The sequence below is a fragment of the Melitaea cinxia genome, chromosome 23 (genome assembly GCF_905220565.1).
Source record: "Melitaea cinxia chromosome 23, ilMelCinx1.1, whole genome shotgun sequence".
Classification (NCBI taxonomy): Eukaryota; Metazoa; Arthropoda; class Insecta; order Lepidoptera; family Nymphalidae; genus Melitaea; species Melitaea cinxia.
Genome location: NC_059416.1, coordinates 3,213,913 through 3,237,935, shown reverse-complemented (window position 1 = coordinate 3,237,935; position 24,023 = coordinate 3,213,913). Strand labels below are relative to the sequence as shown.

Here is a 24,023-nt window from a genome sequence, read left to right as displayed (position 1 = left end):
TGCTAATTGTGACACTGGTTTCTGAATTATTCTTTTCCTGACTCGGAACTTTCTTCGTTCCAGGATTTATTTTTACTTTAAGATTTATATCTTTAATTATACTTTGCTACAAATCGAGTCACTGCCCTCGATTAATAACGGGCTGACTGATTACCGGCATTTACACCGGTGGAGATCTCCGCCGGTCATCGGACGAAGACGGAACTGAAGACCATCATCACCGGGAATTAGTCAGGCCAGTGTCCTTCCATATTACTTTCTAAGGTACGTTGTCGCGGCGTGGGCCAGCTAAGGAAATAAAGGCTGAAAATCAGGTGCCTAACGCGCCTGATTCCGAACCTACCCCCTGTTTTCTGACCGCGTGCTATTAAAATTCATAACTTTAAAAACTAGTATATTATTCTATTTCTACAACTACCACAAGCGACTCAGCGCGGCATGCAATTCCCTAAACCACCATAACGGATAGGTAGGGATGCTTGGGTCCAAGATTGTTAGTTCAGTTGCATATTAAGAATCGATTCTAAGCTAATTTTGATTAAGTCGTCTACTTGAGTCAAAAGATCTGGGGATTCCAAAAAGAACAGCAGCGGAGCGCATACGTAAATTTTGGGACGAAAAGGCAGTATTTTAAGATGCAAAGTGCATAATGTGGACTAATTTCAAGGAGACGGTCAACTGAATTTTAAAATTTAGTGATTGAATTATTAATATATTCAGAAATTACAAAAGGGTGGGGGTAAGGGGATTAATAACATATATGGCAAAACAACGATTGCGGATTCAGCTAGTATCCTACAAAGTAAGATTTAGATAGATAGATAGATAGTCTTTATTGTACACAACAAAGATCAACACAAAAACATATTACAAATAAAAAAAACAGTGTACAAAGGTGGTCTTATCGCTAGAGTAGCGATCTCTTCCAGACGACCTTTGGGCATATAGGACACAGCGTAGTGAAAAAGCGGTAGGGAAGTGTACACAGAGAAGTGACAATTAGTGTCACCTAGAACAATATCAACTATCGAGTACAAATACACATACATATACAGCACAATACATACATACATAGATACATACATACAAACATATATATACACACACACACACACACATATATATCTATATATATATATATATATATATACACATACACAAGATTAATTGATGTAGGAGCACCGTAAGAGCGTAAGTTTTTACTAAGATAGTAAATACTGCCAATCACCACTGCGATTAATAATAAGGCACTATTTCTAGAACTTATTACACACAAGCTAATGACAAAGTAAAGGACTTAGTTCTATTATGAACTTATATTACCTCAACGATGAAATAATATTACAAATACATTTTAAAAAATTTCGATAAATAATAATTTAATTAAAAAATTGCCTAAGAAATTTACTGTAAGTATATTTATTTATATAATATAGAATTGGCATGTTTTAGTGGGTGCTTGAGATTAATCTAGAATCTAGAATTAGACCACTACATGGTCTAACTTTGCGGAGAGTTGTCAACACTGATAGGTCATAAAAACTACGAACGTTTTCAGGTGGAATATACGTGAGAGAGTATTTTCAACTGAAATATTAAGTTTGTTCTTGATTTCTTCATCAAAAACAAGTTGAACTCAAATTTTAAATAAAAAGCCAAGGTTAATAGTTAAAAAATTTCTTAAAGTGCAAGTATGATTAATAGGCTCAATATTTTTTTACAGTTGTAACCGTATATAAATTTATTTGTTCATCCAATTAATTGTTTTTCTGTTAATGATAGACGCAACAGAGAGTCATTTGTTTCAAAATCCGGAGCAAAACTGGGGAAGTACATAATTCAACTTTACAGAGGATCACTGTGATGAGTAAGGAGGTTAGTCTTTCTGATCTGGAGTCGGAAACGCATTTGCAACGATTCTGATATTGCAGAAGTCAACAGGTTACGGCATCCACTATTCATTTGGTGGACCGTACATTTATTTGCCACCTTTGTAGTATATTTTTTTATGTTTACTGTTGCACTCCTACGATTCAAAAAATTTCATTACTTATGATGTTTTCAAATTTCAAAAGCATTTCATCTCTAAAAAATTTTTTTTGTGGACTACATCATCATCATCTGAGGCATTGCAGCCGCGGGTGGGCCTTAGCCTGGTCCAGCAAAGCTCTCCAGTCCGATCTGTTAGAGGCTTTCCTTCTCCAACTTGTTATTCCCAAGATCTTGATGTCTTGTTCGACGCCGTCCAACCATCTGAGCTTGGGCCTGTCTCGACTTCTGCGGCCCTCCGGTCGGCCTTCTAAAAGGCGCTTGGGTATTCTGGCCTCGTACATTCGCAACACGTGCCCTGCTCAACGCAGGCGCCCAATCTTTATGGTCTTAATTATATTTGGTTCATCGTACATTTGGTATAGCTCGTGGTTATAACGCGTTCGCCATCTCTCATTTTCCATCACAGCTCCGAAAATGCGTCTTAGTATTTTCCGCTCAAATACCAACAAGGAATTTTCGTCTTTTTTGCTCAGCACCCAACATTCGGAACCGTAGGTGAGTATGGGCCTTAGTAAGGTTTTGTACAAGAGAAGTTTTATGCTTCTTGAAAGGAGTTTCGAACTCAAGTATCTTAGTAGTCCGAAGTAGCACTTGTTAGCCGCCATTATTCTTCTACTTATTTCTGAAGATCCGAGATCTGAGATTCTGAAGAAGTTGTTATCGGTTACTAAGAATCCCAGGTATACGAAATCATTGACGCTAGCGAAGGTGTTATTGCCAATATTAACTCCTTGTAGTAAGGTTTGCTTAGTCTTAGCCACGCTAATTTGGAGACCGGCCTCCGCAGCTGATTTTTCAAGAGCAAGGTAGCATCTGCATTGCAGGTAGAGATCTTCCTATCACATCGAGGTCATCCGCATACCTTAGAATTTGAACGGATTTGTGGTAGATAGTGCCTTTGGTCTCGATCTTTGAGTCGCGAATACACTTGTCGAGAGCGATGTTGAACAGTAGGCACGAGAGCGCATCCCCTTGTCTTAACCCGTCATTGGTTCTGAACGGTTCTGATACATTTGTTTGAACTCTGACAACGCTCTGAGAGTTTCTAAGAGTCACCTCCGTCAGGCGCACGAGCTTTGTTGGGATGCCAATTTCCATCATAGCCTGGTACAGGAAACTTCTTTGCACATTGTCATAGACTTTGTGGACTACATGTACACTCAAAAATGACTCAGCAGATTGTGACATTAGTACCTACTTAAATATATCAATAACTAATAACTTAATCTAATAACTTAAGGATATCAAAAACAACCATACTAAAATTATTTGTCCTAAAATATAACAGAATTTTGAAATTCTTAAGTAAAGTAGCATAATACAATTAGTGTAACATAAAGCTGACGTGTTCCAGCGCCGCCGTAATCTATGCAGCGCTGTCCGCTACGGGGGCACGTTTCCCCTACATCTAGGCCCATCCCATGAGTTTGCCCACATTATTGCAGTTTGATGAATTGCCCGGCGGTCGTTCAACCTGCCCGATACATAGAAAAACTTACAATAAGCGGACGTGTAAACGCCTTCGGATTTTTAAATATTTGCTCAATAGATTCTTTATTTAAATTTAAGTGTTTTTTTTACTTACCGGCCAGTATATATTTAAAAACCCATTTTTAAGATTTTTTTTTCTAATATAATTTTATTATTGCATTTCGTTTAAACATTTTTATGATTTTGAAGTGCAAATTATAATTTAAGAGATCTTATAAAAACAAGGGAACGCATACGGTTTCACTCGAGTGATTTAGAATAGTAAACGGTACATAAAAATAACTTACTCAACACGAAAATACTAAGTTGATAGTAAAATACAGTTTCTGAACTTCACGTTTTATATCAAATTGAATATTAAAAAAAAATATTATTGTAATTACATAATTATATAAAATTCCAAAATATTATACCAAATACATCAATATCCTAAAATCATCAAAAGATCACACGAAAAAATGTTACATAAAATCCCGTAGTTTTCAATTTAAAATATTGGGGCGAATGAAAGAATCCGACGGTAGCTGAATGGGGTTTTGCTTTCAAAAGATTTTTTTTAATCTATATTATTAAAATCGTTCACGAAAGAGGTTTATCTGTGGAATAAAAACTCCTCGACAGGTTATAAAGAATACTTTATATAACTTACAAGTATCTATAAATATTTATAATTGAGTTACAGCTATACGGTAATATTAAGAGCCTTTTATTTTCTATCATTTCTTTTATTTACATAGCCGTCTTCTGATAATAACTGATTAGAATTATAAATCTTATATGTTATATGTACATTGTGGAAGTTTCAAGTTTTTTATTATTATTTTTTTTTTTGTAAATTAAGAACTACCTAATACAGTCTTAAAATTTAATAAATTAGTTGTTATATTTGTAACAAATGACATCGAAATTTTCTTGTTACATTTATATATAAAATAGACAAAGTTAATTTAATTATTTGGAAAACGTAGGGCTGGCTTAGTAGGACAAAATACATATTAGTAAATACCGGCATCAGTTAGTTCCTATAGTTTCATAGTTCTTTTGAAAGATACAGATCTCTTAGTCGTCTCTTAGGAACTACCTCAAGACCCTCTTCCCCCGCCGGTTTCAAAGAGGATAATGATTAGATGATGTTTTCTAAAAGAACAACACTGCGGGATTTCTTTCCGATTCTTCTCTGCAGAACCACATTCCAAATCGGTGGTAGATTTACTTTAAATATAGTTAATTTACAAAAACTATAATTTGAAATGACGATTCAGTGGTGCTTTAAAGTTTACTTGACTTGACAATTTACAGGAAGTTCTTTAGTTGTCGGATTATGCAATGTAACTTCTACATTTTTGAAAGAGTTTAACATGGTACCTATATGTCCAAACAAATATTCTTCTAAAAAGTGGATTTCAGCAATTATAGTCTTAAATGTTGACATGATCATTTGCAATTCTAATAAACCTCAGCAGTAATTTGTTTTAGTTGTGTCAGCCCTTAAGAAGATAGATAATACACGGCCAATACAAGTCCAATTAGTTAACACTAACAAGCATGTTCTTTTGATACAATTTGCCAATGAGATAATATTTTGTTACTTTACCCATTTCATAAAATTAAAACAGTTGTTTTTTGGTACTAAAAATTTGTTCCAGCGGAATATAAAAATACTAATTACCTAATATAATTTCACTATTTATATTATCAAATTTTACATCCGGTAAAATTTCCGAAACGAAACATCTTGTTCCAACAACGGTTTAACATTGTTTCTGATTTAGCCCAAGTAAGTATCCGTGATCGCGGCCGCGAGACCGTTTCTCGGTAAACACATTGTGTAGCATTTTTGGGCTGCTGGACTGAAGATCTACCCAAGATCATGGGCGAAGTTGGATGAGAATTACGGACAAAAAGGATATTGGATGAGACCTTGAGCAGGCCTTTGTCCAGCTGGACTGTGGTAGGCTGAAGTGAGTGAGCTAGCGAAGTTTTCAATACTCAACAAACGCAGAACCCTTTCGCTTTCAGAACATTTCTTAAAAATGTTTTGAATATTCCGTATCTACTACAAACTTAACTTTGAGTGCAACTTTTTCCTATTTTTGGCTGTGGACCCAGGGAGAGTTATTTTGGCTTTTCAAATATAGTTGACCTATTTTTGTCATATAAGTGTAATTATAACAATTCCAAATATATAAAAAATAGATATATAAAAAATAATATTATTCTCTCGATGTGTTAATCTTGCACCTAATAACGCAATAAAGACTTAAGTTTAAAATCACCATTTTTATTGATAAAAGTCAAATTTGAGCGTTAAAATAATACAAAAATAATTTGTCAAAAATCCTAAAAAAGATGTACTTAGGGCGTTACTTGAACGTTTTAAGCATTAAGAACGTAACTCGGCGTGCGCTTTGTTTAATAGCAGCAATTACACGTACACGGCGAGTCGTTTTGAATACGTTTTTATTGCAAATATACAGGGATATATTTTTGTTGAGATTTCATTTAATTTTACTTTAAGACTTAATTAAATTTTGTTAAAAATCAATAAATATTTAGTAGATTTGTAGATATACACCTTCAATGTATATGTAGGTGTGTGTATTTGCATTCAGCCTGTAACATCTCACTGCTGGGCATAGGCCTCTTTCTCCATGCAGGTGAAGGATGGATGTATGTATTAGTCGAATAAACATAAATTTGGCAAAAAAAAAATTAAGTAATAGATGAATTTTACACCACATTTGTCTTTTTTTTATGCATGTGTCAATACAAGAATTGATCATATCGAGGTAATAGTAATTTCATTACGAGCATAAACATAAAAATATGAAAACTTAGATATTATGATTGTATTTAAAATACAAAGAGCTCTGCTCTTTCATAAATTTGTAACAGTCTATATAAACATTTTGCTCTTTAAACAAAATACTTGTAAAACCCAAAAGCAACTGAACTTCAAGAAACTAACAAAACCAAAAATTAATTTGTGGTTTCCCCTAAAAACAGTAAAATAATGTAAGGTAAAACTATCTTAAACCGAAAATAAACGCAGAGATAACAAGACATTATGTATCAAAACAGAAACGCCATCTTATTCTATGTAAGATTGACTATGAAGATTAAAGCCACATTAATCATAACACATCCAACGCTTAAGTATACAGAAAAAAAAATTTGCCACCCCTCAGCTAGACGCCCCGAAACTATCGAAAAAATAGGGTTCGTTCACCTCGCATATTGCGAATCATCAAAATAATACGTGTGTGTGTCGCTTTACAATTGTATGGATTGTATGAATATTGTATGGTGTTGATATTATACAAAAATTATACATACATTACGGCTCGCACTAACCTACGTTAATGTTTGACGGCTTGTCCGTGCTGTGTGTGTGCGTGTGCCTGAGTGTGTGCGTGCATTTCGTGAGTTCGTTCACCTCGCCAGTTGGGGAAGTTGGGAGTTATGCTATGAATGGAATCGAATTTGACGATAAAATATTTTATTTTAAATAATTAAATTTTATCCAAAAGAAAAACTGCTTTAATTGATTGGTTGATTCAGCCTGTAACCTTCCACTGCTAGGCATGACCACGCTGGACCTTCTGTTCTACGGCGGTTTGGAACCAGCTACTTACGTCCTTAAATTAAGAGCACATTAAAGACACGTATTCTTAGTATCACATTAAAATTAGCATAGAGTAATGATTATAAAAACTGAATCGCTTCAGCCTCTAATATCCCACTACTGAGCATAGGCCTCTTTCCCCATGCAGGAGAAGGATCAGAACTTAAATCCACCACGCTGCTCCAATACGGGTTGGCAGTTATATTCCCTACTATGAGTAACGATCGCTATCAGGTGTGCATGATAACAACAGGGACCGGAACTGAATATCTATACAAAATATAAATACGTAAGTTTTTTTTTACGACACTACACACAAAATTTTCATACACACCTTAACTTTACAAACTAAAATATCAAATGAGCCATATAAGTATACAACTAGGTCACATATTGATGTCATTGAGTAATTATAATTTTTTTTTTTAATAAATATATTTAGTACAAATAAGTCTCGACGCCAGTCCAACGCGTCCAATAGTTACCCAAGTCGCGAAGCATTTTTGCCACGCACGCACCTCGTGTACGTACACAGACACACAAACAAAGGTATGCACATAACATAATAATGCGTGCGATAAACGATATTTCGTGTTCCTTGCGTCGAGTTATAAGAACTTCTTTTTTAAATGTTGAAATGTTCGATTTTTAAAATTATTTCTTTTTTTCATTTTGGGCCCTTTTAAAATTTTATTCGTAATAATGTTGAGAAATGTTTATTTTATTTTCGATTTTTGTTTTCGGCAATTTAGAAATAGATTTAGATCGAATTTATGTATTTTTTCATTTATTTTATTGTTATTTGAATTGCATTTGTAAGAATGTTGCTAAAAACTTTTTTGTAATTTTCTTTTTTTATAATATCTAATTGGATTTATTCGTTATCGAAAAAGTTTTAATCTGAAAACAATATATATCTAGTAGTTATACTTACGTTACGTAGATACGAAAAAGCAATACGATTTCATTAACAACTTTCTACATCTGTAACTTTAAAACACACTTTTACAGTAAAAATATACCCATAACTTCATGTTTTTCCAGTTTTCACTGTGTTTCTATTTACAATTTCTCGTCCGTTACTTTACTTTTTTTTTATTGTCATTTTTTCATTCGTCATTTGTTGTATATTTATGTAGCTTGGTTTCTTTAGTTTACACTAAATTTTCTGAACGCACGCATAAATATTTGACAACCCATATAAGTTTATGTCAATACTTTCTTATTATTGGATATATATTGATAATTCGAAACCTTTAAGCATTTAAATACGTTCTTTAATTTTAAGAAGAGTTTACCGTATCGACGGGATGAACATTAGTTTGATAGCTAACCCATGATCATTTTGTATAGGAAAATTATTTTTCTCTTATTTTATTTTTTCGTCATTTTTCCAATGTTCTAATACTTATTATCCTATTCCGAACTGAGAGAAATCCAAAAAATCAAATATCGTAAAAACTGGTCCAACCGTTTTTGAGTTATAAGTGGTCATAAGTGATACAACTTTGTTTTATATATATATAGATGTGTGTGGTGTGTATATATATATATATATATATATATATATATATATATATATATATATATATGAGTAGGTACCTATGTAGCTGGTTATATTAAAATACATTCTAAGCTTCATGTTGTACTTAGAACCAAAATCTTTACTAAAATTTACTTCATAAAACTTTTTTTTTAAATGAAATATAAGTAAAAATAAAATGCTATGCTTTAAAAACCTCCATATTTTTCTAATTTTCCGTTATACAAACCTTAACCTAATAATAACTAATACAAGGAATAACCATCCAACGCGATGCAGTAATTCAGAAGTCACTCGCGTACATACATTTCGTCGATACATTTTTATGTATATAGATTAACACATGGATATTAATAATTATTTTTCGCTATGAGCGATAGTAGCGAGTCTTGGTAAACATCGTAGACGGCGCCCTCGAGCGGCGGGCGCGGGTTCGATGCGGACGAGAAAACTGCAGGGCTGACGAGTCACCTATAAAAAAAATTACAAAAAAACCTTCTCTTACACGGGGAAAGAGGGCTATGTCCAACAGTTACTGGCCGAATCTTGCAAGTAAGTAATCTTGCAAATCATCACCCTAAAACCTTTGAATTATAGTATAAAAGTATAAGTTACAGGAAGAAGTGAATACGCATCAAAATCGTTTTCATATAATATTTTGCTAAGACGAGATCATATATCAAAAAGATATCAGAAGTCTGGTAGAGCCAAGCTTTCAACTACACAGGCCCTACTACACTACTACACAAACTTTACAAACTAGTCAAAATTTACATTCGTTTGTAAATAGCTTTACAAGTTTAATGGCAATATTTGTTAACATATGAGAAGAAGTCACTTTATTAAAACAATTAGGTACCTATATACCTACCCTGCAAACACAAATGTGCCATTTCGAATTGTGCGGAGAAAAATACACTTACATTTTGTGTGTCATAGTCATAGTAAATTAAAAACTATGCTACGCCCCGCGGTTTCATCCGCGTCAACGTTTGGAAATAACGTATTAAAATATTATATAGCCTATATACCTTATCTCCGTAAATGAACAATCCAACAAACCATTGTTTCCTGAGATTAGCACGTTCAAACAAACAAATAAACTCTTCACTACTCAGTCTGTAACATCCCATTGCTGGGCATAGGCCTTATTCACCACACTGCTCCACTGCGGGTTGAGGTAGATTATAAAATTATCTTCTGCCATTGCGTTCTCTCGGAAGAACCATTACGACATCATTTAAGATTAAATTTTAGTGACTGACCGTTTTTATTTTAAAATAAACGAGTATGCTTTTTAGACCACAGAACTGAAGTAAAACTTGCGAAACGTAACACTCTCTCTTTCTATCTTCACTAACTTATATCCCCTCTCAACTTCCGTTCGCCTCGCCCGACCACACTTTTCACCATCTTACCTACTTCCCAAGTCAAGCGTGCGTTAAGAAGTTTAACTTCAAAAAGTAACTGCGAAGTTCTTGCACATTATTCTCAACTCTACTTTTCGAATCTTTTGATTTGATTCACATTAACTAAATTTATTCTATTAAAAACTATTAGTTTTGATTATTTAAATAACAATTAAAAAGTGCTTTTAAAACATACTTGAATATAGATTTTTTTTTTTACTTACCAAGAACAAAAATAAATCAACCAATCATATTGCGTATACACTTACTACTTTTGTACTTCAAATTCAGTTAATATCTACAAACTTTAATATTTTATGAACCTTCATCTTAACCATCCAAAGGAGATTAATTATAAACAAAAATATAATTTATTAAGAAGTTTAGATACTTGCGTATTTATTCAATTCATATTTTTCAATTTTTTTTATCTACTTACATTAAAAGTTTTTAGTAATTAAACTCATTAATTAGGGAGACCTTAATGTATGTGTTAAATTATTAAACTTTCAAACGGAAACGGAAACCTAGAAGTGTTATTAAATCTTATTAAAACTACACCATATATCATTTAGTTACAAAAAAACAACTCGTTAGTACAAAAAAAAAATGCGTATAGCATAACTTTCAAAAAAAAAATAAGCTAGCAGCCCTAAAATCAGATCTAGCCTAAAACTAGAGTGGAATAAACTAGGGGAGTCCCTTCATTATATTTCGGAGGGGTCCAAAACTACTGCATATATTTATATTGAGCAGCGCATTAACTACACTTCGTCTGCGGTTTTGTTGCGAAAAACTCGAATTATAATTATTTTTGTTGATTTATTATAATAATATTATATAATTTAAGATTTGTATTATGAAGTAATTTAAGTTATAAATTTATTTAATCATTTCATTAGTAATAGGTAAGTTTTATTATCAAGAGATGACTCCCTATGGATGTTCATATCTATGTAAATAAAAATGAATGTTGCTAAGCGCATAACTCCTGAATGGTTCGACCAATTCATTTTTTCGTATGTTCCTTAAAGCCCACGGAAGGTTTAAAAAAAAAATAAAAATAAAAAAATTAACCAATGGAAAAGTTCTTTTTATGTTGGGTAGTTTCATTTACTGAAAAAGTCTATAGCATATACATATATTTTATTGCAATTTTTTCTCAAATTTACGCGGGTGAATCCGCGGGGCTCAGCTAGTTATTATTATATAAATGGGTATAGACCTATTAATAATACAGCATAGTAAACTAATTTCTTTCTTTTTAGAAGTAATTTCTGAAGATTACCAACTTAAATAACTAGTAGGTATTCATTGTAAGTAAGTATAAGTATTACTGACTACAAAATGAAATGCTTGCATCGCTCGCATCGGCTGCCGTCGCTAAAAACTATGAGATAATTATGATCTCTCGTTTGTTCGAGGCTTAAATAATCTTCGGAGGAATATTTTAAGCCACATCTGTTCCTATTTTTAAATACATAATTTTCAACAGTCTCTAAAACATAATATACTTACCTACCTAAGTAAAATTTGCTTTACAATAAAAGGTTATTCTAAATATCATCTATCTATCTAATGTAGATTATCAAATGTATTTTTGGTTCATTAATACTACTAGTATAGAATTATATTTAATTAAGGAAATCTTAATTTCATTACAAAGTCGAAGTACTTTTTAGGATGGTTTATCAAACGATATTTCACTAAAAATAAAAATAAAATTAAATTACTTTTCAATTTTATAGAGCTATAAACAGACAGCAAAAAAACACGTAAATAATAAAACAAAACACGGCGATACCGTGTCTCGACGAAACTAGTTTAAGCCGGTTCAAACCAGACCACCCTCTCCCCCAAAAACTATCGCATTCACCGACCCATGACATTCAAATACATAAGCATAAACTATGTCTGTCTTTAATTCTTATTTCGGTACCCTTCGTAGGGCCCCATTTTTGGTTTTCCAATTAGTCTACACTAATTGTCAAGCCAAATTAATGAAATCTGAGACTGTTTGATGTACCTGTACATATTTGAATTTTTTTTTTCTATTTTTATAACGTATTTGTAACTCTATGTGTTATAAGATAAGGATGAAATGGCAATGTGCGAATTTCCCGCGTATCTGAATTTGTAATTCAAGATAGTGCGACTTTAGATTCGAGTAAAGAGCCATTTGCAAAACTATAAATGCATAATTTCAAGGGATTTTCGTGTTTTCTTTTTAAGAGCTCGTCTTTTTTAATTGTTATTCATTATTTCTTAATTGGGTTTTTATTAATTTTATTTCAAAATAAAATCTGTTGAATTTCAAATTTTGTCGTTTCTTTTTCAGAAGTAAATTCGTTTATTAATTTTATTTTTTTTTCTTAAATATAATAATTACACATATTAAAATAAAATATAGCATATCTTTCAAGTAGGGTCAAACTGCACACAGTGTGCAAATTTGATTAAAATCGGTTATGTAGTTTAGGAGTCCATGGCAGACCAACAACGGGACTTATATATACAAAACTATTAGACCAATTTTAAAAATTCTTTTACCAAGATATTGCTACGCTATTCCGGAGTCACATAAGCTATATGTAACCGAGGTTAAACCGAACAGCCAAAATTTTGTAATCCACGCAGGCGAACCCGCATGCGGAAATAATATATAATATATAAAAGTAATAGCATATTTTACCCTTTAATATATTTATACCATTTAATTAGATAAATATAAAAAAAATTGTCATAAATTTATTTGCTCTAACACTTCTACGCAATGTTATAAATTCTTTTTGAATACATTTCAGTAATATAAAAATAATAATAATAAGGTGTCAAAATGTGTCATTAACAAATAACGAGAAACCCATTTGAATTATTTACTGACAATTCACAGAATATTTGACACATTGCGCGGCAAATATTTTATTGATTAAGATACAGAATAATCCAATATGTCGTCTCGTAAAACAGAGGATGAACATAAGATGATCCTCGATAAATTACTTTCAGATTCTGGTATAGTGTGCGTGAGATCAGCGCCAGAATCTTTAGAAACAACGTCTGATTCTGGGGCGGATGAAGAAGGTACTTACCATTTTAATGGCATATCCACTGTTATTCTTAATGAAGTACTCATTATAAAAACATTATTGTTCTACTAAAAGAAATGCTTACAGTTCGTCATCGTGTCTTCTCATCACCCTCAATTTACATGCTACTGTATGGTGGGGCGGTGAATAAACATAGTTATATGACGTTGAATTTGTCAAAACAAAAAAAGTGTTTGTTTTGGGTAAGGCTTTTAGATTAAGAACCGACGATTTATCTAAGCTCAAAATTTGGCCGTTTATCGGCATAATTTCGTTACAAAAAAAAATAAAAAATAACCCTAACCTATCTAACTTCAAAATGACGGTTCTTAATCTAAAGCCTAGCCTTGTTTTGTAACTAGTAATGAGCAAAATTAGTCTTGGTCTTGCTTTGCTCATTACTAGTTGTAACATACATAATATGTCTGTTTTTTAGCACCACTGTAAACCAGTTGTAACCGACTTCCAAAAAAGAAGGTTCTCAATTGACTGTATTTTTTTATGTATGTTACATCAGAACTTTTGACCGCGTGGACCGATTTCGACAATTTTTTTTTCAATCGAAAGGTAGTGTGTGTCATTTGGTCCCATTTAAATTTATTTGAGATCTAACAACTACTTCTCGAGTTATATCTAATATTGCGTTTTTATTTGACGCCTTTTCGTCGACCTACGTTGTATTATACCACATAACTTTTTACTGGATATACCGATTTTGATAATTCTTTTTTTGTTGGAAAGGAGATATCCCTACTTTGGTACCATAATAAGGAAACCATAATTTGATTATATACATAAACTACGCCGATACCTACTTAACTACTATACTTATTTAAGTAAGAGAAATAAAATAACAATTATGCAATATAAACCTAAATTACTCTTTTCTGACATAACTATGTTCAGATGTGATAAAAACTCCCTCACTAATTCTCATTTTAGTTCAAACAATACAAGAAGAAGAGGACAAAATAGAAGAATCAGTCGAAGAAGAAATGGAAGAGTTACTAGTCGAGGAACTCCAAGAAGAAGAATCAGCGATATTTCCAACGCCATCGTTAAGAAGAGTATTGCCTGATAGAGTAAGAGAAATTGAGGAGTATAACAGAATTCACGTACTACCTAAGGAGTTCAAAAGCGATGTAGATCCTACAGCAATACCTAGAATACAAGCTACTTCACAGCAGAAATGTATAGATATTTTGGGAGAGATAACAGGTTGCACGGAATATAGGAGGAGTTTAGCTGAGTTTTGGTTTTTAGATACATTAGCCAATCTCCTGAGACGAGCTCAAAACGATGAAATGGATAGATGTAAGTAAAAATACCTACATTCTAGCCTATGTTCTTGCCAGACTATAAGCTATTTTGCCAGTTTATGTATCTAATTTGCCGCGATGTTCCAGCTTTTGTTGATGGATATACCAGACTATGTCTACATGATTTATCCTATCCTCGTTAATGTCATTAAATTATTTATTAATTTAATATCGTTTGTAGCATCTCAAGCGGTGTTGATACTTTGGTTTTGCGAGTGGATGAAAGAAATGCAACATTTCGACGCAGCTGATCGTCAGCGTATGTTGAAACGTTTTCAAGTTAGTGTCATGCTAATTTTTAAACCATATTTTTATCACATTTTAATAATAAGTATTTATTATACCTATCTCTTTAACTGCCCCCAAAATTGTCATTATCAAGGGTCATGTATCAAGATATAGGTACTTACATGCTTATGGTATAGTTGTCATGTGAGTCATGTGTGTATGAATACAGAAAAGGTCAAATACCGTCCTCCATACTTCACAGGACAATATGCTGTCAGCTGCAAGATTTGTAGCAGAGGAAGAACATCTTCCAACACCACAGGAGGTTGGAGTGTTTTACAAGGCGGTGGATGAAGGAAAGTCCGTTTCTAAAATGACGCCCGAGTCAAAGCACTTGGTTACCTTCGAAGGCGCAGAATATGAATGCTCCTTGAAAGACTTGACAAACATCATACATTATATATTTGATTTGTTAGTAAGTTGGATTAAATTTGGACTTGGGAGGGTAGAACCACATACATCTAATGCGACCTTATACTTCCACAGGTTCAGTACTGACTACCAGTACAATCTCGTTCGATCTGTTTTCACGTTTAGCCCTGAATATAAATTAATCGACGCTCCATTTCAAATGCGTAACCCTAAACGATTGTTTGCACCTCTGAAGTCTAAGCCGAAAAAAGAAAAGTCTCCCAAAAAGGAGAAACCTTCGGCTAAAGGAAAGAAAAAGGACATCGATACAGAAGAGTACTTAGCTCTTTTAGAGGTACCTAACTATTAGTACTTATTTATTTACCACTATCGTCCAAGAAAAATATATATAACGCATTTAGCCTATCCCACTACTGGGCATAGGTCTCTTTCGTGTAGGAAAAGGATTGGAGCTTTAGCAACCACGCTGCTCCACTGCAAGTTGGCGGGAATGTTACCTACTATGAGTAACAATCGCTATCAGGTGATTCATGATAACAACCGGGACCGATAACTTAACTTGCTCTCCTAGGCACGGTGGGGAGACCCACAAGGACAGAATCAGAAATATATGAATTAACTTTTAAATAAATCCAACTACTTTAATGTTTAGCTTTTAGCTTTAAACTTTAAGATTTAGTGACATTGGTTACTTTAGCTGTTCTAAAATGCTACAAGTCAATACAGATGTAACCCAAACAAGTTAATTTGAAGGAAAGTAGATATTTTTTATATTTATGAACTTATATCAACACATACTAGGTACGATATTTACTTTTTAAATATCTATATAATAGAATATACTAATATAAATAAATATGCCAAAATCAAAGTACCAAAAAGGCACATACTTACCTACTCAATATGCTTTTTAGTGTCTGGTTATTTATGTAATCTTTGACCGCGTAAAATAAACTGCATTTTCTCATAGCATAACCCCACTACAAAGATGAGTTAGTGAGGGGCTTATTTGTTGATGGTTTGATTATCTTCTGTATTTGTAATGTAACTTGATATGTAGTTCAAGATTCGGTTTAAGTGTTTTTTAGATCCCTGGAATTTACGCTAAATTACGAGGTACAATTAATAAAAATTACCCCCATATTATCAGCTTCGCGCCAAAGATGAACGTGAGCAAGAGGAACAAGAAGACAAAGACCGTGAGATTTGGCATCGTCGCAACCACATCTTACCTCTATCCTTCGCTGCTGATGAAGAATTCTTCAACAAGTACTGGCCTCCACCTCCGCCAGAAGTACTGCCAGAACCTGAGCCAGAAGTTAAGGGCAAAGGGAAGGGAAAGGGAAAGAAATAACCCAGAATTTCTAGAATGACCAAATTTTGTCCCATTGAGTAGATTCTGTATTAGACATTTTTGATCGAATAGAGACCATTTTGTGCGTTATTTTTTTACTATATTATTATTATATCGTTATTTTAGTCCCTCGCTTACTTTAGAAAAGTTCATATGATTTTAAAACTTCAGGTAATAAGAATATGGGATTTAAATTTATTTTTTCTAATATATAAAATTCTCGTGTCATGGTGTTAAACACTGAAACTCCTCCGAAACGGCTCGACCGATTTTAATAAAATTATGTGGGCATATCGGGTAGGTCTGAGAATCAGCCAACATCTATTTTTCATACCCCTAAGTTATAAGGGGGGGGGGGGGATTAAGCGGGTTAATAACATATATGGCAAAGAAACGTTTGCGGGGTCAGCTAGTATTATAGAGATTTTATATCCTAGCTACAGCTTTCGAATTACTGCATTCTGTTTCGCGGGTTGATGGTTCGATTCCCGCCTTAGTCTGGCTGTAATATGTGTATTTAAGTATATATTCGTATTTGTTGTATTATTTATATGTATATTTATCTAAGAAAAATATTTAGTTATAACTTATAACAGTCAGCTGTTACCTGTAACACAAGCATAAGAAAAATTAAGTTATCAATACTGTCTTCAAGGTTTAGAGGAAAAGTGAAATTAAAATAAAATGTATGTGATTAAAAATGTTTTTATTCACTATCCTACGACACATTATACAATGTATAAGAATATTATCTCTATTTATACAGCTCATTATGGAATTGTGCCGATTATGTACAATCAGAAAACATATTTACTACCATATACTATGATACTCTTATAATTATATATTATGGAATTAATGTTTCTATATTAGAAAAACGTCTCGTTTTTCATACGAATTTATCAGGGAAACGAATCGTTTTACAATTATGGTGACTGAGCTTCAATCTTATTTCTAATAAAGACATTGGAATATTAATTTATCACATTAAATAATTTTTGAACAGACTTTGTGACATCCTCTTATTAATAATAACGTGTAATAATTTAATTACACATTATTAACAAAAGTTAATCGAATATTATTGAAATATAATTTATATTATAATATGAATGGTTTTATCTTGAAATTATGTGGAAGCAAGATAGACAGTAAAAGTGTGTCAGAATACGCGACTGTAGATTACTTGTTAAGAACGTTTACTGATACATAAAAAGTGCGTCACCTCCGACGCACGACCGGAGTTTACTCCTTCAGATCGACTGTCTAAATAGGCACAAAAAAGGCTTACTAGTGTAAGAAAAAGATTATTACCATATCAAATCGTAAATAAACGAATCAAATAACGCCATCTATCGGAATCTTATTGATCTCCGATAGATGGCGTTACGAGAAACGTAACGAGGTCATTCATTGAGTAGATTTTACTCCTCATATTTTTTCACATCGTGACCTTATATGAAAATCGATTCTTAAGGAGTAGACTCCAAAAATATACCTATCTCTTTCACGTAAGAGACGTTACGCTGTAAAACGTCACTGTCAAGGCAGGTCGCGTGAGGTGCGGTGGTCGCGCTTTACACGATTTCCCACCCCATATTTTTGTCAGAGGTTATTTAAAAAAATAATTTGTTGATTTAACCAATGTAAAAGAGAGATAGCGTATATTTGATTATAAAAAGCACTCAGCATGTTGATCGTAAAATTACAACAAGTCAAATATAATATTTTACTTTAGTTAGAACTATTGACACGTTCAGTCTATTAACGCCTCGTTTCTATAACCATTTGTTTTGCTCAGAGATGTGATGAGCTGCGAGGAACAGGAAGTTAATCTATAAGTTATCAAAAATTACTCAGATAATCAATATGAAACTCAAAGAGTGCCAATAATACTAACTAGTACAACGTTACATTTTTGATGACATCTCTACGCAGTAGGTATAAAACATGGCTATATGCTTTATTACATAAAATATTTACATATTAGAACTATACATAAAACGATGAGATTATTTTTTATCATACTAGAACTAAATTTAGTATTTTAGTGCATCATAATTGATATTAAGTTTAATAATTGTGTTTTCACGCAAATTAAAAAATAAACGCAATAATACACAACGTACGCAGACAAAAAACTAGTCAAGTAACAATTAGACATATATTACAAAACGTACTTGTCAAATCTCAATCAAATTTAAACAAGATCATTAGCACCAGCCTTTGATTCATAAAAGGAATCATCAAAATTGGTAAAAAACAAGTAAAAAGTTATGAGGTGACACAAAACAAAAAAAAAGGAAAAATACAGTCGAATTGAGAACCTACTCCTTTTTTTAGTCGGTTAAAAAAATAATATAAGTTTAGATAATAAAATAAAATATAATTTTCGCACCATACTACATTTTTTAAATAATCATTTTTTAATATAAATAAAAATATAATTTGGTTATTTCTTCATATCGTGGCTTCTATATTCAAAAAAAAGTTTTGTTACGTTAACGAACCGTTTTTTGCATATAGGAACGAGACTAATCGATTACGACTGGTTTTCTATATGTCTGTGATCTTAATCACGAAGAAAGTATTTCGACAATAATTTCATATGAATTGCCAAAATCGTATTTCTACTACGCTAAATCACCGGTAATTTCTAGGAACCAGTCAATAATCGAATATTATTTCTTTATATAACAATATAGCGAACTGGAAACTAATTTCAAAAAAATAGATACTATTAAAAAAAATTAATAACATTTCAAAAGAAACGTCCGCACCAATTTATAAAAAAAGAAAAAAAAAACGACTGACTGACAAAAGTTAAGAAATGAAATGGTTAAATAAACATATAGTTAAAATAATAAATGCATGGAAAATGCACGTTTAACATTTCAATAGGGCTTGTAAAATTTATTCGAGATTTTTTTTTGTTCGTATTAACCCTTCTGAAGCGCCGTGTCCCTGTTCTAATTACGATTCGTTTTGCTTACGATCCGTTCACAATTAAATGGCTCGTCGTAAGCGAAACTAATCGTTTTTTTTAATGTTATAAAGATACTTATAAGCACTTGTATAGTTTTAGTACTACATTCAACTGTATTGTTGCTTCTATTGAATACATTTTATCCTCACTCAAGTACGGGTACACAGCAATAACAAAAAGATATTTAAAATTTTTTTTTGGCATATAACATAATCTGCTATATCTATCGTGGGCGACCCGAACTATTTCATTGGTGAAAATAATTGTATATATTTTTTAAGTTTTTTCAAATATAAATCGCGGACAGATTGGCTAAGAATTTCTGGTATATTTATACTAATTTATATCCATTAAGCGGATGGGTGAAGGTCGTCTAGTTCGGGTCTTAGATCATGAGTTTTGAACACAGGTTAAATAATTTTAAATGCACATTCGAGACATAAAGGCGTTAATTTTACCATAATTACATATAACATTTACATACTAAGTTATATATTACTAAATGGCAGTGGTCACTTGGTACACACGCGGAACTAAATATTCACAATTTTTTCAATGGAAATTATTTTTAAATTTATTTTAATATATTCCTAAACTTAATAGTTAGACACATGTAGCACAAAAAAAAACCTACTTGGAATATTACATTATTACTAATACGTAAAATGTAATGCAGTTGCAGTAAATAGATTAAGGGCCGGTTTAACCGATTGTGAAACAATGAAATTAAATTATTTCTTTCGCCGTAAGGTGATAAATACACACTTAACGAAAGTATAAGGAAGGGTCATAGCCATAGCCTGGTCGAGATTTATTCAAACCCATGCCTTTTTCATCATTAATATATTTATATGATGTTATAATAAGCTTAACTACGTAAAGTTTATTTATTTATTTATTTATTTAATTAGAACCACCAACAGAATTGCATGTTTAAAAAATTTACAATTAGATATATGCAAAGGTATTAAGTATATACATATAATTCCTCTTAAAGGTAGTTACAGCATGCGCTTTAGACAATTGAGTCATCAGCATCAAAAGATTTTAAACATATAGGATTTAAATTAAAAAAAAAATACATACAAAATAAAGAACTAAATACATAACTATTACTATTATAAATTAAGATAAGTTAATATTAGTGCTACATAACTTTTGATTTGAGGAATCAAATGACTTTAATAGTTTCTTTTTAAATACAGCTAAGTTATCTGCAAAGATGTCTAATGACTTGTTTTTAACTGTAAATTCTCTGTAGAGCCTACTCAGTCTAGGGATGAGGGAATAATAACCGAGGTTTGTTCTCTGGGTTTTATAAGCAAATAGTGAAAGGGGATATCGTGGTATGCGAGAGGGAACGTTAATTGAAATTTTGCTTAGGAGTTCTGAATTATCCACAGTTCCATTCACTAGTTTGTGTAAGAATACCATATCAAGTAGCTTGCGCCGGTTAGAGAGTGAGTTTAACCGAAACTTATTTAGCCGTGAGTAGTAGGGCATTCTTTTGTCCTGTCCAATAGAATAAAATTGCGTAAACCGTCTCTGTATACTTTCCAATCTATCTTTATGGGTCTGGTAGTTCGGGTTCCAAATGAGCGTTCCATATTCTAGCTTACTCCTTACTAATGTAGTGAATAAAATTTTTTTGGTTTTCAGTTTTTTAAATTGTTTAGAATTTCTAAAAATAAACCCCAACATCTTGCGTGCCGACCTGCATATGTTATCAATATGTACATTATAACGTAACTTACCATCAATAGTGATACCTAAATCGCGAACATACTCCAATTTCTGTAATTGGTGCGTACCAATAAAATATTTTCCCTCAACAAAAAATCGTTTACGTGTGAAAGTAATATATGAACATTTGGAAGGGTTAAGCTCCATTCCATTTAACTTACACCATTCGAAAACTCTATTGATATCTTCTTGTAAAGACTTAACGTCATGCTTATTTGTAATTTCTTTAGCAAGCTTTAAATCGTCAGCATAAATTAAACATTTGGAATTCTTGATGCAATTAGTAATGTCGTTAATGAAAATATTAAATAGTAATGGTCCTAAAATTGATCCTTGAGGAACACCAGACACAGCGAGATAAAATAGAGAATTGTGACCTTTGATAACTACGTATGAGCGTCTGTTGGCTAAATATGAAGAAATCCAAGACAAAAGAGGCCCTCCTATGCCAAAAGTTGAGAGTTTTGCCACCAGCAGTTTGTGGTTTACCCTGTCAAATGCTTTTGAGAAATCTGTGTAAACTGCATCGACTTGTCTACACGCATCTATAGATGTTGTAACGAAGTTCATGAAATTAGCTAGATTTGTTATGGTAGATCTACAGTCAATAAATCCGTGTTGAGATTCTGAGAGAGCATGGTGAACGTGGCGTGACAAGATTGGATGTAGCAAAGATTCGAAGACTTTCGATAGTGTCGAGAGTATTGATATAGGCCTGTAGTTGGTTATAGATTCACGATCGCCATTCTTATAAACAGGGACTATTCTTGCTAACTTCCATATCTCAGGATAAACACCTGTGCATAAAGATTTGTTATATATTAAGTGAAGTGGTAATGATAATGGAACAGCGCATTCCTTAATGAATAAAGGAGGCAAATTGTCCGGACCTGATCCTTTTCTTACATCAAGTCCTTTCAGCTTTCTGATTATATCCTCAATGGTAATTTTAATATTGCAAATGCTACCTGAGATAACATTCAAGACATGTGAGTAATTTTGTGAATATTCACTCGTGTTATAGACTGATGCGAAGAAATCCGCAAAGAGATTGCACAAGCTAGAGCCATCAGTGGCAATTTTATCACCAAGCTTCATCTTTGCGGGATATGTATTTGTTGACTGCTTCATATTTTTTAGATGAGTCCAGAAACTTTTAGGATTTTTCGTCAAATTATCTTCAATTGATGCAATATATCTATCATAACATTCCTTCATTAACTTGTTACTGTCGTTTCTTAGAGATTCAAAATGAATTTTATCAAGTTTGTTTTTGAATATTTTAAATTTTAACCTGTATTTATTTTTTTGTTTCAACATGGAAATTAGTTTATAGTTATACCATATAGGGAATTTACTGTTTTTACGTTTAGTCTTAGGAACATGTTTTTCAATGATTTCCCTCACTTTATTATAAAATATTGTGAGCATAGAATTGACATTAAAACAATTTGAAAATAAATTAAGCCAAGGTGTATTATTTAAATCATTGATAATATTACCATAGTTTGCCTTATAGAAGTTTAATCTTTCAGTAGTCTTTTCATCTATATTAGCTAAGTCGCTTTGTTCAAGACTAACTAATAAGGGTGGATGGTGATTGTCAACTATGCTGATAGGGTTTGGGTATTTGATGACATTGACATGCGTATTACAAGTCAGGACTAAATCAAGTAATCTTTCATTTGAATTGAAAATGTTATTAAATTGTTTCAAATTATTTTCTTCAATAAAATCAATAAGAGAATTACCAAGACAATTACCATATTCTGGGTACATATAATTTACTTCTGGTGATACAGACCATGATATACTACTTAAATTAAGATCACCTATAATGAGCACATGTTCATTTGCGTTAATTATTCTAGAGGTGTTAATTAAAAATGTATTCAGTGCTTCACTTTTGACTGGTGGTGGTATATACACAGCACAAATAGCTATTTGACTAAGTTTATTTTGTATTACTGCATCAACTGTCACCCATAGATCCTCGCAAGTACTATCCCACTGTGATAAACGACTAGAACTAATACTACTTTTTACTGCGATCATTATTCCCCCTCCATTACTAACCTTTTTAGTAATAGTTCGCTTGATATTTTTTTTTTTGAATTTTTAGTAAAGGCAGAGATTGAACCGCAGCCAAAAATATATTCCGTTACTAAGTGTTACATAATTTAAGGCATGTCGATCACTACGACTAACAAACAAACGCCTATTTTTCCATATGTACAATATATTTTTTTATTTGAACTTATTTCTCAGAGATCTCAGAGAGTGGACGAAGTTTATCCTGCACTTATGTCACGAATAGTCTTTAACAGCAGAAAATAAAATAGGTCACTAGGACCTGCTTTCCTTCAAAAAATAAACTAAATCTTTGATTCATATTTGCAAATTGAAATAACTCATAATTGTAATAAAATTCGATGGTACAAAAAGATTAACATATCAAAAACGTTTATCTGTTGGTTACTGTCATCCGTCAGATAACGTTACCCACAACCGGTTAAACAGGCCCTAATAATTAAATTTTTTATAACAATGTATCAAAAACAATTATATTTTTTTTTATTTTAATGTACAAACGAAAACTTACATAAGAGAGGAAAACACTTTTCCATTTTCTTTGGAAGACGAATTAACCTATCAGATGATGAAATGAGAAAAAATTATCGTTTTACATTTATTGAAGTATATTTACAACTTTTTTTTTTCAACAAATTAAGTTAAAAAAAAAATCTTCAGT

At 32.3% G+C, this 24,023-nt stretch overlaps 1 protein-coding gene across 1 annotated transcript; it reads left to right on the top strand.

The window, feature by feature from the left end:
- Window positions 1-13,071: 13,071 nt before the first annotated feature.
- Window positions 13,072-16,542, top strand: LOC123664942. The gene is made up of 6 exons (XM_045599308.1): window positions 13,072-13,204; window positions 14,152-14,523; window positions 14,710-14,807; window positions 15,019-15,227; window positions 15,303-15,522; window positions 16,339-16,542. The coding sequence occupies exons 1-6, from the start codon at window positions 13,072-13,074 to the stop codon at window positions 16,540-16,542; spliced, it is 1,236 nt and encodes a 411-aa protein (XP_045455264.1).
- Window positions 16,543-24,023: the final 7,481 nt, after the last annotated feature.